Below are 13,285 nucleotides of genomic sequence, written 5' to 3' on the forward strand. Positions count from 1 at the left end.
GTAACAAACCTGCACGTTCTGCACATGTATCCCAGAGCTTAAAGTATAATAAACAAACAAACAAACAAACAAAACAAAACATGGCTTCCTTCATTCTACAAATTTTGCTTCCTTTTCATTAACTTTTTATTTCTGACCTACAGTAGATTTTAAAATAACATTTTTCTTTCCTTTCTCTCTGATTTCATAAGTATTTCTTCATGGCAAAGAACTTTAATGTGACTGTTGTGATTGTTCTAGGGAAATATGAATATAATATTTTAAACATTTAAAGGGAAAATAGTAAAGTTTATAAAAGGCTTGTTTTTATTTTGTCAATAATAAAAAAGACATTTCTTAACAATGCCATGAGTATACTTTAAGGCAACTTAAATATTTATTGAATTGTAAGCCAAATTAAATATTTAATGCAATTAATTGTGAATTAAATTAAAATACAGCAATGTTGCCACAAATTAAGATTTTAAACCAAAAGCTTTGTCCTAGGTGAAATGATTTGACCAGCTAAAATTTGTCTTTATAGTTCTCCTGCCTGTACATTTTGGCATTTTGGGGTAAATTTCTCAGCCACCAAATTTGGATGCCATTGGATCACATTGTAATATGTGCCGCTAAGCTGGATGACTCTGAAGTGGAGAGGAGCAAGTTTGAGATGACGTCTGTCAGGAATTCATAGCCGGTACCTAGGAGAAGCTACCCCAATTCTAAAGCTAGATGATCAAATGCTTGGGAAACACACTCAATTCTAGCAAAACTTGTGTTCCACAAGTTCTAAGGACAATGTAGCAAATATCAGGTAATCACATCTAGGGATAAAATATGGTAGGTAGTTTAAGCTCTGATGAACATGAATTACGGAAAAAGGAGCTACACTAAATCTACGTTTTTGTTTCCTTAAATCTTCGTAGTGGGCTCTATGGCTTCAATAAAGAGTTAATATTATTTCTTAAGGAAAATTGAGGAAGTTTATGGTTCGATTTTCTGCCTTCATTAATTAGGAAGACTGTACCATGTGTAAGGCATTTATTACCACTTTGTAGCAGAGTACCTTAAGTTCAGTTCTTTTGAGGAATTAGCACTCTTTCTGAAAGTTAAATCTGCAAATCGAAACATGCCAAATGACAAATTAAAACACACACACACACACACACAAAGTTTAGAAGAACTTAAAACAGATCTAATTAAATATTCTTCATTTAATTTGCAGATAACTGAATACTATGGGATAATAGGGGAATATACCAATCTTCTGAGGCATGTGGATTTCTATGTTATGCCAGTGGTTAATGTGGATGGTTATGACTACTCATGGAAAAAGGTAGGAGAAAAGGCAAAGAAGACAAATCATGCTCTCCTTGGAGATATAGGATACATAGGTTGAATTATTCACAGAAGTCTGGATCTAAGCACAATGGCTTTATTATTACATTTTTTAACTTTTATTGTGGAAAATGTCAAATATATATAAGTGCACATAATTGTGTAGTGAACTTCTATCTACCCATCACAGAGCTTCAACAATAATTAACTCATGGCCAGTCTTGTTTCATCTGAATTCCCTCTACCCACTTCTACCTTACTCATTTTATTTTGAAGTAAATCCTAGGTACCATATCACTTCATCAATAAATATTTCAGTATGCATTTCTAAAAAAAAGAACTCTGAAAAAAATAATTACAGTATAATTACACCTTAAAAACTAACCATTTCTGAATACCATAAAATATTGCCAGTATTTTCAATTGTATCATAACTATTTTTTCTTTTTGAGATGGCATCTCACTCTGTTGCCCAGGCTGGAGTGCAGTGGCACGATCTCGGCTCACTGCAACCTTCACTTCCTGTGTTCAAGAGATTTTTCTGCCTCAGCCTCCCAAGTAGCTGGGACTAAGGTGCCTGCCACCACACCCGGCTTTTTTTTTTTGTATTTTTAGTAGAGACGGGGTTTCACCATATTGGCCAGGCTGGCCTCAAACTCCTGACCTTGTGATCCGCCTGCCTTGGCCTCCCAAAGTGCTGGGATTACAGGCGTGAGCCACCTCGCTCGGCCTCATAACGTTTTAAAAAGTAACGTTTTAAAAAGTTTCTTTGATTCCGGATCCAAATAAGGCTCTTACATTATGATTGGTTTATAGGTCTTTTAATTCTATGTTAATCCACGGACTCCCATTCCATCTTTTGCTCTTTCTCTCTGGTTTTTTTTTTTTTTTTTCCTTGCAATTTTTTTGTCAAAGAAAAGAGTTTCCCCTTATCAGGATTTGCTAATTGCATTACCATCTTGTAGTTTAACATACTGTTCGGTCTGTATTTTCTGGTTAATCAACATAGTGATTCATGTAAAATTACTCAAGCAATATGAAATACTATGCTTTCTAATTTAAAGAGGGGCACATAGAAACATAACTAGGTATATATAAATTTATAAAAACCTATTTGAGTAGCACATATAAATACTAAGAGGAAGAAGATTAGTTGGCGTGATTGGAAACATATGGAATTACACATGAATTATTTCATGTAGGAGGTAATTTATGCAGAAGAGATAGACATGGCGCAGGAGGCTGAGGAAAAAGTCATCTCTGGTGAGAGGAATATTGTAACTGAAAATTTTGTAGGTGGAGGTGGGCAAATGCCAAACTAAGTAATTGAGAATTACCTAGCATAATGCCTAACACAAATTTGGTGTCCAATAAATGGTCATATCTGTGAACTGATAATAAAGTATATTTACACCTTAACCTGAATCACAGTGGAATTCAGTCGCCCTTTAGATTTCCAACTTCCCAACTGTTCTTTGTATCATTACCCTATTATTAATTCCCACAGTTCGAGAACTTGATATCCCCAGGGTCTACTGTTGCCACTGAACCACAGGCTTGGGAGTGGTAACAGGCTGGAAGGCTTGGCAGAGGGTTGGTGAGAGTAGGAGAAAAGGGTGCTACATCATCCCAAACTCAGAACTTAAACAAAGTCTGTGCAACTCTTTACATGACCAGACTTTCCTGGTTTGCCCCAATAACCCATTAGGGAATTTGCTTTATATTTAAAAACCAGAGTTAAATCAGTACAGTCGAAGAAGTCATCAGATTAGAGGTGTCTTCACATCTCCACCTTTTCTAGCTTTGAAAGAGGACTGGTGAATTCAACCTAAAGAGAGCATTTTAACTTATGACTCAGTGTTGAGTTGAGACACAAAGTTATTTTGCTTTTCTTCGAAGCTCAAAATGACCCTGTGCATAAAATTAATGTAAAGGAAACAAGACTAAACAAGAAGGCTAATAAGCAGCCTAGTGGAATGAAATGAAATCTTTATTTTTATCAGTCAAAATTGATCAAATATTACCATTTTGTTTGGTTCAACTAAAATAGTCTGAGTGGATGTGATTGAAACCCGGATAGCAATAGGGGCCGTGCAAAGGAATATTACAACGACAGCAATGTGATGAAGCCATGCAAGGTATGGGGTTGAAGGAGAGAAAGGCAACTCTGGTTTCATGGACTTTCACATGTGTGTTTTTCCTTGGGCCCTGAACGTGGCCACCCAGGTTGTCTGTATTTTGTTTATGTAGAATCGAATGTGGAGAAAGAACCGTTCTTTCTATGCGAACAATCGTTGCATCGGAACAGACCTGAATAGGAACTTTGCGTCCAAACACTGGTGTGGTAGGTTGTTGGCTTTATTTCTTGCAATATCTCTTCACTGAAAGGGTGATTGTCACAGAGAAAGGCCCATGAATTCAAATTAAATACAGAGCTAGCCTGTCTGAATCAGGGAATAATTTAAATGATAAACGCTTAGGTAAATGTAATGCTACGAATGTTGGCCAGAGTCAGAAAATCACTTTGGCCTCTCCTCTCTCCTGTTTTCCTATCTTTAAAATAAGAAAGTTGCATCAGTTCTTTAAGATTCCTTCTAGCTTCAAAATTCTAAAATCTATTATCCTGGAATAATAAAGAAGTGACAGTTAAAGATCCTATTTTAATAAACAAAAACATTCATCATTAGAATATCAAAGACCTGAGATGGGGGGAGGACCTCTCTTTTTCTTTTTTTTTGAGACAGTCTTGTTCTGTTGACCAGGCTGGAGTGCAGTGGCACAATCTTAGCTTACTGCAGCCTCCGCCTCCTAGTTTCAAGGATTCTCCTGCCTCAGCCTCCCGAGTAGCTGGGACTACAGGCATATGCCACCATGACTGGCTAATTTTTGTATTTTTTTTTAGTACAGATGGGATTTCACCATGTTGGCCAGGCTGGTCTCAAACTCCTGGCCTTAAGTGATCTGCCCACCTCGGCCTCCCAAAGTGGCTCACAGGAGTGAGTCACTGTGCCTGGCCTGGACCCCTCATTTTTTAATTGCACAAGTAAATGTTTACTTCTATAGTGTTTGAAGACATTTTTTTCACTATTCACTTTCTTAATTTCTTTAATAAATAATATAAAGAAAATATAAAAATAATAATATTAAAAATAGTATAAAAAGCACAGTGGGAATTTATTATTTCTTAATTTGAGTTAAGGCATTAGGTGATGTTGAATTATGCATTTAAGAACAGTCTGCTTTCAGAAGTTTGAAGATTTTTCAAAGAACTAAAAGTAGAATTACTGTTCGACTCCGCAATCTCATCACTGAGTATATACTCAAAGGAAAATGAATCGATCTACCCGAAAGACACATGCAATCGGATGTTCACTGCAGCACTATTCACAATACCGAAGACATGGAATCAATCTAGGTGTCTGTCAATGGCGGGTTGGATAAAGAAAATGTGGTACATACATACCATGGAATACTACACAGTCATAAAAAAGAACAAAATTATGTCGTTTACAGCAACATGGATGCAGCTGGAAGCCACTGTCCTAAGTAAATTAACACAGAAACAGAAAATCAAATACCGTATCGTCTCACTTATAAGTAAAAGCTAAACACTGGGTATACACACACATAAAGATGGGAACAATAGACACTGGGGACTCAAAAAAGGACCAGAGAAGGAGAGAGGGGAAAGGGTTGAAGAAGTACCTACGTGGTACTGTGTTCACTATTTGGTGATGGGTTCAATATAATCCCAAACCTCAGCATCACACAATATATCCATGGAACAAACCTGCACATGTACTCCCTGAACCTGAAAACAAAGTTTGCTTTTAGGGGGGTAGGTGTTAGTTCATTCTTCCCACCCACTCAACATTATTTTTCATAGTATGACATTTCAGAAACAGCTACGAAAGTAAACTAACCTAACAAGGAGTATGTAACATCTGTATTTTTGGGCTCCATGGAGCCCATAAGACAGAGAAGCTACTGTACCCACAGAAACATCCTCTTCCCTTCAGACCTGGACCCTATACCATCCTATGCACATCATTTTGCCTATTTCCTTTAAAAAAATGTAAAATTTCATGATTTTAAACATTTTTAATCTTATCAAAAAATAAGGAAATAAGGTAAGTACTTTGTTGTGAGGTTTGGTTTTCTTTTGTTTTGGCAATCAGCTTCACCGGGCTGAACGTTGTGAGGTTTTAATGGGTATTCTGGGGTTTTGATAAAATTAAAAATGTTTAAAGATTAAATTCTTTTTTCTCACTGTCTTGCTTACATAATACAGAATGCATACTGGAACAGTTGGTAATAAAAGGAGGTCCTTACAATTATTTTTTATTTTTGGGTTTTTAAAAATTAAAAACCCATATGCTTGCTGCTTCTGCTTCTGTTTTTCACTCTTGTGATACTTAACAATACAGCACCATGCCTAAGAGGGGACTGAAAAAAGTAACATAAAATATTTCAAGAATACTTTTTATATTGGTTACATTTGAAATGATACTTTGTACATATTTGGTTAAATAAATTATAATATTGAATTAATCTCACATATTTCTTTTTGTGTGTGTGTGGCAGGGTCTCATTCTGTCGTCCAGGCTGAAGTGCAGTGGCACGATCTCAGCTCACTGCAACATCTGCCTCCCAGGTTCAAGTGATTTTTATGCCTCAGCCTCCCAAGTAGCTGGGATTACAGGTGTGCACCACCATGCCTGGCTATTTTTTTTTTTTTTTTTTTGTATTTTTGGTGGAGACAGGGCTTCACTATGTTGGCCAGGCTGTTTTCAAACTCCTGATCTCAAGTGATCTGCCCACCTCAGCCTCCCAAAGTGCTGGGATTATAGGCATAAGCCACTGTGCCTGGCCTTCTTTTTATTTTTCTTAAAGTAGTAACTGGAAAATTTAAAGTAGATATGTGACTTGCATTATATTTCTATTAAACAACCCTGGTCTGAGGATTCATATTAGGGCACCACCTCTCTATTCAATGGTTATGTCTTCCCCGACCTCCATACCCAATATATAATCTCTATTCTCTAGAATTATATACCACATAAAAGGGCAGGAATATTCAAAGGTGACCAAACTATGGAAAATGGTTTATCCAATCACCTTATTGGTTAAAAATGAAATACTTCGGAAGACCTAAGATGTTCAGCACATTTCCTCTCAGGGAAACAATTTCTTAACAAACATTAACGTTGTGCTTATATAATAACAGGAAGAAAGCAGAATGAACTTAAATAAGAAAAGCAGGCTCTGTAAGGATAGCAAGTAGCCCATAGAACCCTGAGGCAGGGATGCAGCTGGACTCAGAAACAGAAGGGAACTGGGCCTGGAGCCCTAGAGAGGCTCAGTGAATCCTTTCTCTCCCCTTTTCATCTCTGTGATGCACACTGGCTTCTTTCAGGTCTCAGTCCACATGATGGTGATAATGATGATGATAAACAGCAACAGTTATGAAATGCATACTACATGCCAGGCACTGTGCAAAGCACTTTGTATGAACTAACTCATTTAATCCTCATTCAATCAGCATTTAATGTATAATTTTTCCATTTTGCAGATAAGGAAGTGGAGATACAGATAGATTTTTAAACATTTACCCAAGGCCATATAGCTAATAAATGGTAAAGTCAAGATTTAGAATCCAGTAATTGGGTGCTTAACAATATGCTGTATAGCCTCTTATTTTGAAGAATGGTTACCACCAAGAATATCCAGATTGCATCTCATAAAATAACAGTATTTACTTCATCGGACTGCTGTAAGAATTAAATGAGATGTGGCAAAAATCCTAGCAGAGTTCCTGACGTACAGCATGTGCTCCACAGGCGTCAGCTGGTAGTATTACTATTTTTACTGTCTGTTCAAGAGAGCAGCTAGACTGAGATAAGACTCTTAGTATTGATTTCAAGTTATCTTTGAAGGGATTCAGATTGGCAAAGCACAAGGGTCAGACCCAATCCTGAGCCCTCAACTGTTTGCAGGAAGGGATAATCTCTTGTGTCAGATGTAGCATGCTGGAGCTTCACCCTTGTGAATTAGGAACATGGGGAGAAGTATTGGAAGGCAGGGTACCATCTGAAGTGATGCAAATTATAATCTATTAAAGGAACGAATGAACGTTGGTCTGGCGACAAATACCATCATCCCATTTTATTTACTAAACCACGTTAGCAAGTTAAAAGTAGCACTGAAGGCAGACTTACATATTCTGAGTTGTGAAGTGAGGCTTTTCTTTTATGGGCTATATTAATGGTAGCTTTAAAACTACAAATATCAGAAAAACTAAATTTACAGTGGATTAAGGAAAATGGGGTTTATTTTTTCTCACATAACCAGAAGTCTGGAGACAGGGCTGGTATCTCTGAGACTCTCTTAGCCACTCTCAAGGTCACAAGGGAGACAGGTGCTGGGAATGACTGTTAGAAGGTCAGCTGTGTGAGCAGATAAGTATCTGACTTCAAAAGAAACATAAACAACACTTAGTGGAAATATGTTCTTTGCAGAGTCCTACCTAATCCATTCATCTAAAAATGCTGCAACATAGATAGGAGAATACGTTGTCTGGGAAACCACAAATTACAGTACTATGTAATTTGTGCATCCCCTCATAATTTCACCTTATCAATTTCACTGCAGAGGAAGGTGCATCCAGTTTCTCATGCTCGGAAACCTACTGTGGACTTTATCCTGAGTCAGAACCAGAAGTGAAGGCGGTGGCAAATTTCTTGAGAAGAAATATCAACCACATTAAAGCATACATCAGCATGCATTCATACTCCCAGCATATAGTGTTTCCATATTCCTATACTCGAAGCAAAAGCAAAGACCACGAGGAATTGGTAAGTGCTACTTAATTATTTTTCTCATTAGCATTTTGGAAATAAAATAACACTTAGTTGAAGAATCAAAAACTGCGAAAATTTTTGTCCTCTAGAAGGCAAATGATAGATGTTTTAAATCATGGTGTGATCCTGTTGAGAGTCACCCTGGGTCAGTGTTCATTAAGGGAATGTAAAGAACATGCCTTACCCTAACAACATGCACTTTATTCTAGCACATGGGCTTCCTAAGAAAATGTCAGACAAATTCCTTGAAGGTTAGGAAGGAACTATTCCACTTGACCTGATCTGTATGTGAAGCCGTATAAGCAAGGATGAGTATGGAATCATGCGACAGCTTTGTGGTCACTAGCTTCCTGCAACAGCGAACCACAGATTCAGTCTCAACACAACACTCGTTGTTTTCGGATTAGCAGTAGGAATTGTTCATGCCCTGACTTCCTGAACCCTCAGGGTTTTGGTCCCATTAAAGTACCCCCAATTTTAGCACTGAAGCAAGAGTCTGTTTTTTGGAACATAACGGACAATACAGGAAGTTCAAAGAGGACTCACACAATTTGATACTCCCTGAGCACTTTTTAGCCCAAGATACTGTATGTTTGGGTTGATGGCAAAAGATGCAAGGATTCTTGAAGGATTGTAGCTAGGCTTCGACAAATCCTCATTGCAGATGCTCTTCAGACAGTGGAAGTGTTACATCAACAGCCCCATTCTTGGGAAGGGACTAATTTTTAGGTAGTAGCTTGTTTCTTAGTGACACATTTTTTTTTTCTGGCTCTCTTAACAGAATAAAATATAGTCACATTACAGGAGCTAGCAATTGCTGATGACAAATATAAGATTGTTTGCATTTTCTGAAAGTAGTCCATTTAGAACATAAACGTACTTGATACTTGAGCTTTTTTCTTCTCAAGGGAAAACTCTTAAGGAAAGCACCTTTTAAAATATTATCTTTGAAGAAATAAAAGGAAATTTATCATGATTTGGGAAATAGAATTAGTCTAATTATGCTTTTTTTTTTTTTTTTTTTTTTTTTGCATTACTGTCAGCACACATATTTGTTGAGAGCCATTACGTGTAAAATACCTTGTCAGTGGATGTTTAAAGAAGCATTAGGTAAAATCCTGCCTTTTAAGAGAATGTGTTATGGTTAGGGAGCTCAACCACTAGCAAATGTTACAAATAGCTGTACTCTAAGGCGACACAGAGTAACTACTAAATAAGTGGCACAGACAGTACAACTCACTTCTAACTAGAATATCAAGGGACTTCATTAATGCATTCAGAGGGAAATGTTGAGATAAGTGAGGAGATAAAGTAGTTACTGTCCTTGAGAAATTTACAGTCTATTAAGGGGGAAAAAAAACTATGAATAATAAAGTGCTGTTGATGTCAAAGATCAGCTACATTTTAGACAGGCATTGAAAGAGGATTTCTATAGGCAGACAGGGAAGGGAGGACCTTCCAAGCAGAGAAGTTGGTGTTCCCCATAAGAGGATGCAAAAGTGGAGGGTGATACCATCAGAAAGTAGATTAGGTTGGCTTCTGAAGGGGTGTGACTGTCAGATAAACTTGTATTTCATTCTGTAGACAATGGGGTTCCATTAAAACTTATGTTTTGAACAAAGAGATGGCATAAAATAATATCCACTGATAAATCTCTGAGTTTTTCAAGAAGGTGACAGTGTATATACCATGATGCTAGTTCCAATTTCAGAAAAGTTCCAGATAAGTGAGAACTTCAGAATAGATTTTTATAAGCTAGAACAAAATGAAGTCAAATGGGGGTCTTAGTTATTATCCTGCTCCATACCAGAGGCATAATCTTTTTTGATTTGATGAATCTGTGGAAGTCATTAGACATTTTACACAAGAAGAAAATAGAAGTTGTGAGAAGGATAAGAAGTGAATCATGCATGCATTAGGTGTATGTATGTGTTTAGAGAGGTTAGATTTAAAGTTTGGTGATAATTTTGTTCAGAAATGGAGTACCTCTAAGCCTTTGAAATATAGTTATACTTCATTTTCCATAATAAATGAATTCCCAAAAAGGCATGCGATTTTTTTCTGCAAATTAAAATTTCAATATATTGAAATAGTTTATGTTTAAAGCCACCCAATTGTGATTACCATAAAGTGCACATTTTTAATTTGTTTATCTTATTTATTTGCCTTTTAGATGAATCTAGATTTTCTACATGTACATTTTGATTAAATTAATGTATGATTGTTTTTTGGAAACTTCTACTTGTCATGTTTCAAAGCTGCACATTAACTGAAATTCCATATGTTATTGCTTTCAGTCTCTAGTAGCCAGTGAAGCAGTTCGTGCTATTCAGAAAACCAGTAAAAATATCAGGTATACACATGGCCATGGCTCAGAAACCTTATGTAAGTATTTCTTCTTATGATCTTAGAGAACTTTGAGATACTAAAGAAATCTGTGTGATCTGTTTTTCTTTGTGTATTTAATTTTTCCGAATTAAATAGGGTCACATGTAATACAACTGAATTGTAATAATTAGAAACAGAAGCATAATAGCAATGACAATGCTAAACAAAGCTATATTAATAAATGAGTTCCTAAAAAGAAGCCAAAATGCTATTTAAGTAATTATATTTATTGCAATAGAGTAGGAATTACAGAATTGGCATCATAATAGTTGAGTGAAGCAGAAACGAGTTCATAAAACTTTTGTATGATCCCCAGGGCCACCATGGAAGGTTGTGCAGGTTGTACCCTACACTAATCTAGTGCATACCATTTGCATCAAGTGTTTTTTAGCGTTAGCCTGCCCCCAAGAGTATTAGCTCATAACACATTACAGTTGATTGTCTTTAACATATATTACACATACAAGAGCTTGTGACTCTCTTAACAAAAAGTTTTGATTAATTTTTGCTGAAAGATATTTAGTGAGTAACTCCTATCTACACACAGTGGGAGGACACACTGATTTTGCCCTTTTGAAGTTTGAAGGGAGATGGGAAAAGAGGATCAGAAAAATAAATCTGTAACCAGGCATCAGAAAATGACAGCCTGAAGGCCAAATCCAGGTTTTTCCATTTTTTTTTTTTTTAATGATTAGAAAAAAAAAGAGGCAAAGTGTGGTGGCTCACGCCTGTAATACTAGCACTTGCGGAGGCCCAGGTGGGAGGATCGCCTGAGGTCAGGAGTTCGAGACCAGCCTGGCCAATATGGTGAAACCCCATCTCCACTAAAAATACAAAAATTATCTGGGCATGGTGGCGGGCACCTGTAATGCCAGCTACTCAGTTGGCTAATGCATAAGAATCACTTGAACCTGGGAGGCGGAGGTGGCAATGAGCCGAGATTGCGCCACTGCACTCCAGCCTGGGTGACAGAGCGAGACTCCATCTCAAAAAAGGTTAAAACTGAATTTAGCATGAACACTAAAATGTGTACACATTTTAGTTAACATGCATTAAACTGCAACAAGTCTTCTGGAAATTGTAGCTTTCATGTGATGCTCCCCAAACTGTACTAGATAGATGCTAAAATTATAAATTAAAATTTTGGGTCAGACTTTGCCATAATCCTGGACTCAATTTAGCACTAAAAAAAAAAAAAAAAAAGAATGTCAGATTATTCAATTAATGGGGTTGGAAAACCTAACAAGTTACCTAGAAAAAAAATTAATTGGATTATTAATATGCCTTTCACCAAAGTAAATTCCAGGTACAGCATATATTTTCCTGTGAAAACCCTGCATAAACTAAGTTGAAAGCTCAGTAAGGAGAAAAAATTCCTTATGAAAGGAGAAATGAATGAAAGGAGAAAAAAAGGTCTACATGCCAAACAAAACTGATAACATTAATGTTGTTTTTATAAGCAATTGATAAAATGAACCAAGTAGACAAATGAGTAAGGACAATTGATAGGAAATATAAAGATAACCAATAAATATGCCAAACAAAATGTGCAACTAACTGATAATCAAAAAAACATAAATTAAGACAGTTGGATATTATTTTTCACCCATAAAATTATCAGAATTCATAATTCCTATTGATGGTATGGGAGGGGGAAGTGGGCAAATTCATACCCTGCTTGTGGAGGTATAAATTAATTCAGTTCTTTTGATGTCCATTTGGGAACATGTCATAATTGCAAAAAGTGCAAAGCCTTAGACTAGCAAATCTATTCTAGGGAAAAATATTCTAAAGAGACAAAGAAGCAATTATGTATAAACAAGAGTACTCATTGTAAAATTGTTTATATTAATTAAAAACTGAAAAAAAATCTAAAGGTATCCAAACAAACATTTAAATGAAACAATTCCCAGTTTGTTAATTAATTTGAAAAATCTATATTTCAACAATTTCTTTCTTCTTCTTTTAGACCTAGCTCCTGGAGGTGCGGACGACTGGATCTATGATTTGGGCATCAAATATTCGTTTACAATTGAACTTCGAGATACGGGCAAATACGGATTCTTGCTGCCGGAGCGTTACATCAAACCCACTTGTAAAGACGCTTTTGCCGCTGTCTCTAAAATAGCTTGGCATGTCATTAGGAATGTTTAATGCCCTTGATTTTATCATTCTGCTTTCGTATTTTAATTTACTGATTCCAGCAAGACCAAATCATTGTATCAGATTATTTTTAAGTTTTATCCGTAGTTTCGATAAAACATTTTCCCATACCTTGGTTTTGTCAGAGAACCTAGTAAGTGCTACTTTGACATTAAGGCAGACAAGCGTTCATGTCTTTTTACCTTTCAAAAAAAATTCTAAAAGTCTAGCTACCTACTTTTTCTTTGATTTCCGACGTTTGACTGGCCATCTCAAGCAAGTTTAATAACAAGTTTCATGCTGATCATTGGATCCTACTCAATAAAAGGAAGGGTGGCCAGAAGTACATTAAAGATTTCTGCTCCAAATTTTCAATAAATTTCTGCTCGTGCCTTCAGAAATACAACCATGCATTCCGTTTGCTCCACGGTAATTTGGCGATGACCCGGGAAGGGGAGGGGTGTCAAAAACGACAAACATAGCCTCTTATTCTAGATCGGCTGCTCAATAAACACTGTTGAACGAATGAATGAATGGCTCTAGGTACTGTCAACAACAAACGCCGCATTTTGCGC

General features: G+C 36.5%; 1 protein-coding gene and 1 long non-coding RNA gene across 3 annotated transcripts in view; one reads left to right on the top strand and one right to left on the bottom strand.

Annotated features, from left to right (window-relative positions):
• The window catches only part of CPB2 (carboxypeptidase B2), a 50,800-nt gene extending 37,560 nt beyond the window's left edge, over positions 1-13,240 (top strand). For both annotated transcript variants that reach the window (XM_033176958.1, XM_033176959.1), the window contains 5 exons: positions 1,208-1,318; positions 3,571-3,664; positions 7,972-8,174; positions 10,478-10,565; positions 12,538-13,240. In XM_033176958.1, coding sequence (XP_033032849.1) covers positions 1,208-1,318; positions 3,571-3,664; positions 7,972-8,174; positions 10,478-10,565; positions 12,538-12,722 — 681 coding nt within the window. In that variant the 3' untranslated portion in view covers positions 12,723-13,240. The remainder of the gene's footprint in view (positions 1-1,207; positions 1,319-3,570; positions 3,665-7,971; positions 8,175-10,477; positions 10,566-12,537) is intronic.
• LOC117063286 overlaps positions 1-13,285 on the bottom strand; it is a 47,436-nt gene that overhangs the window by 33,885 nt on the left and 266 nt on the right. The gene's annotated exons all lie outside the window — the stretch shown is intronic.

This window comes from Trachypithecus francoisi, unplaced genomic scaffold (assembly GCF_009764315.1).
Source record: "Trachypithecus francoisi isolate TF-2019V2 unplaced genomic scaffold, Tfra_2.0 Lachesis_group18, whole genome shotgun sequence".
Classification (NCBI taxonomy): Eukaryota; Metazoa; Chordata; class Mammalia; order Primates; family Cercopithecidae; genus Trachypithecus; species Trachypithecus francoisi.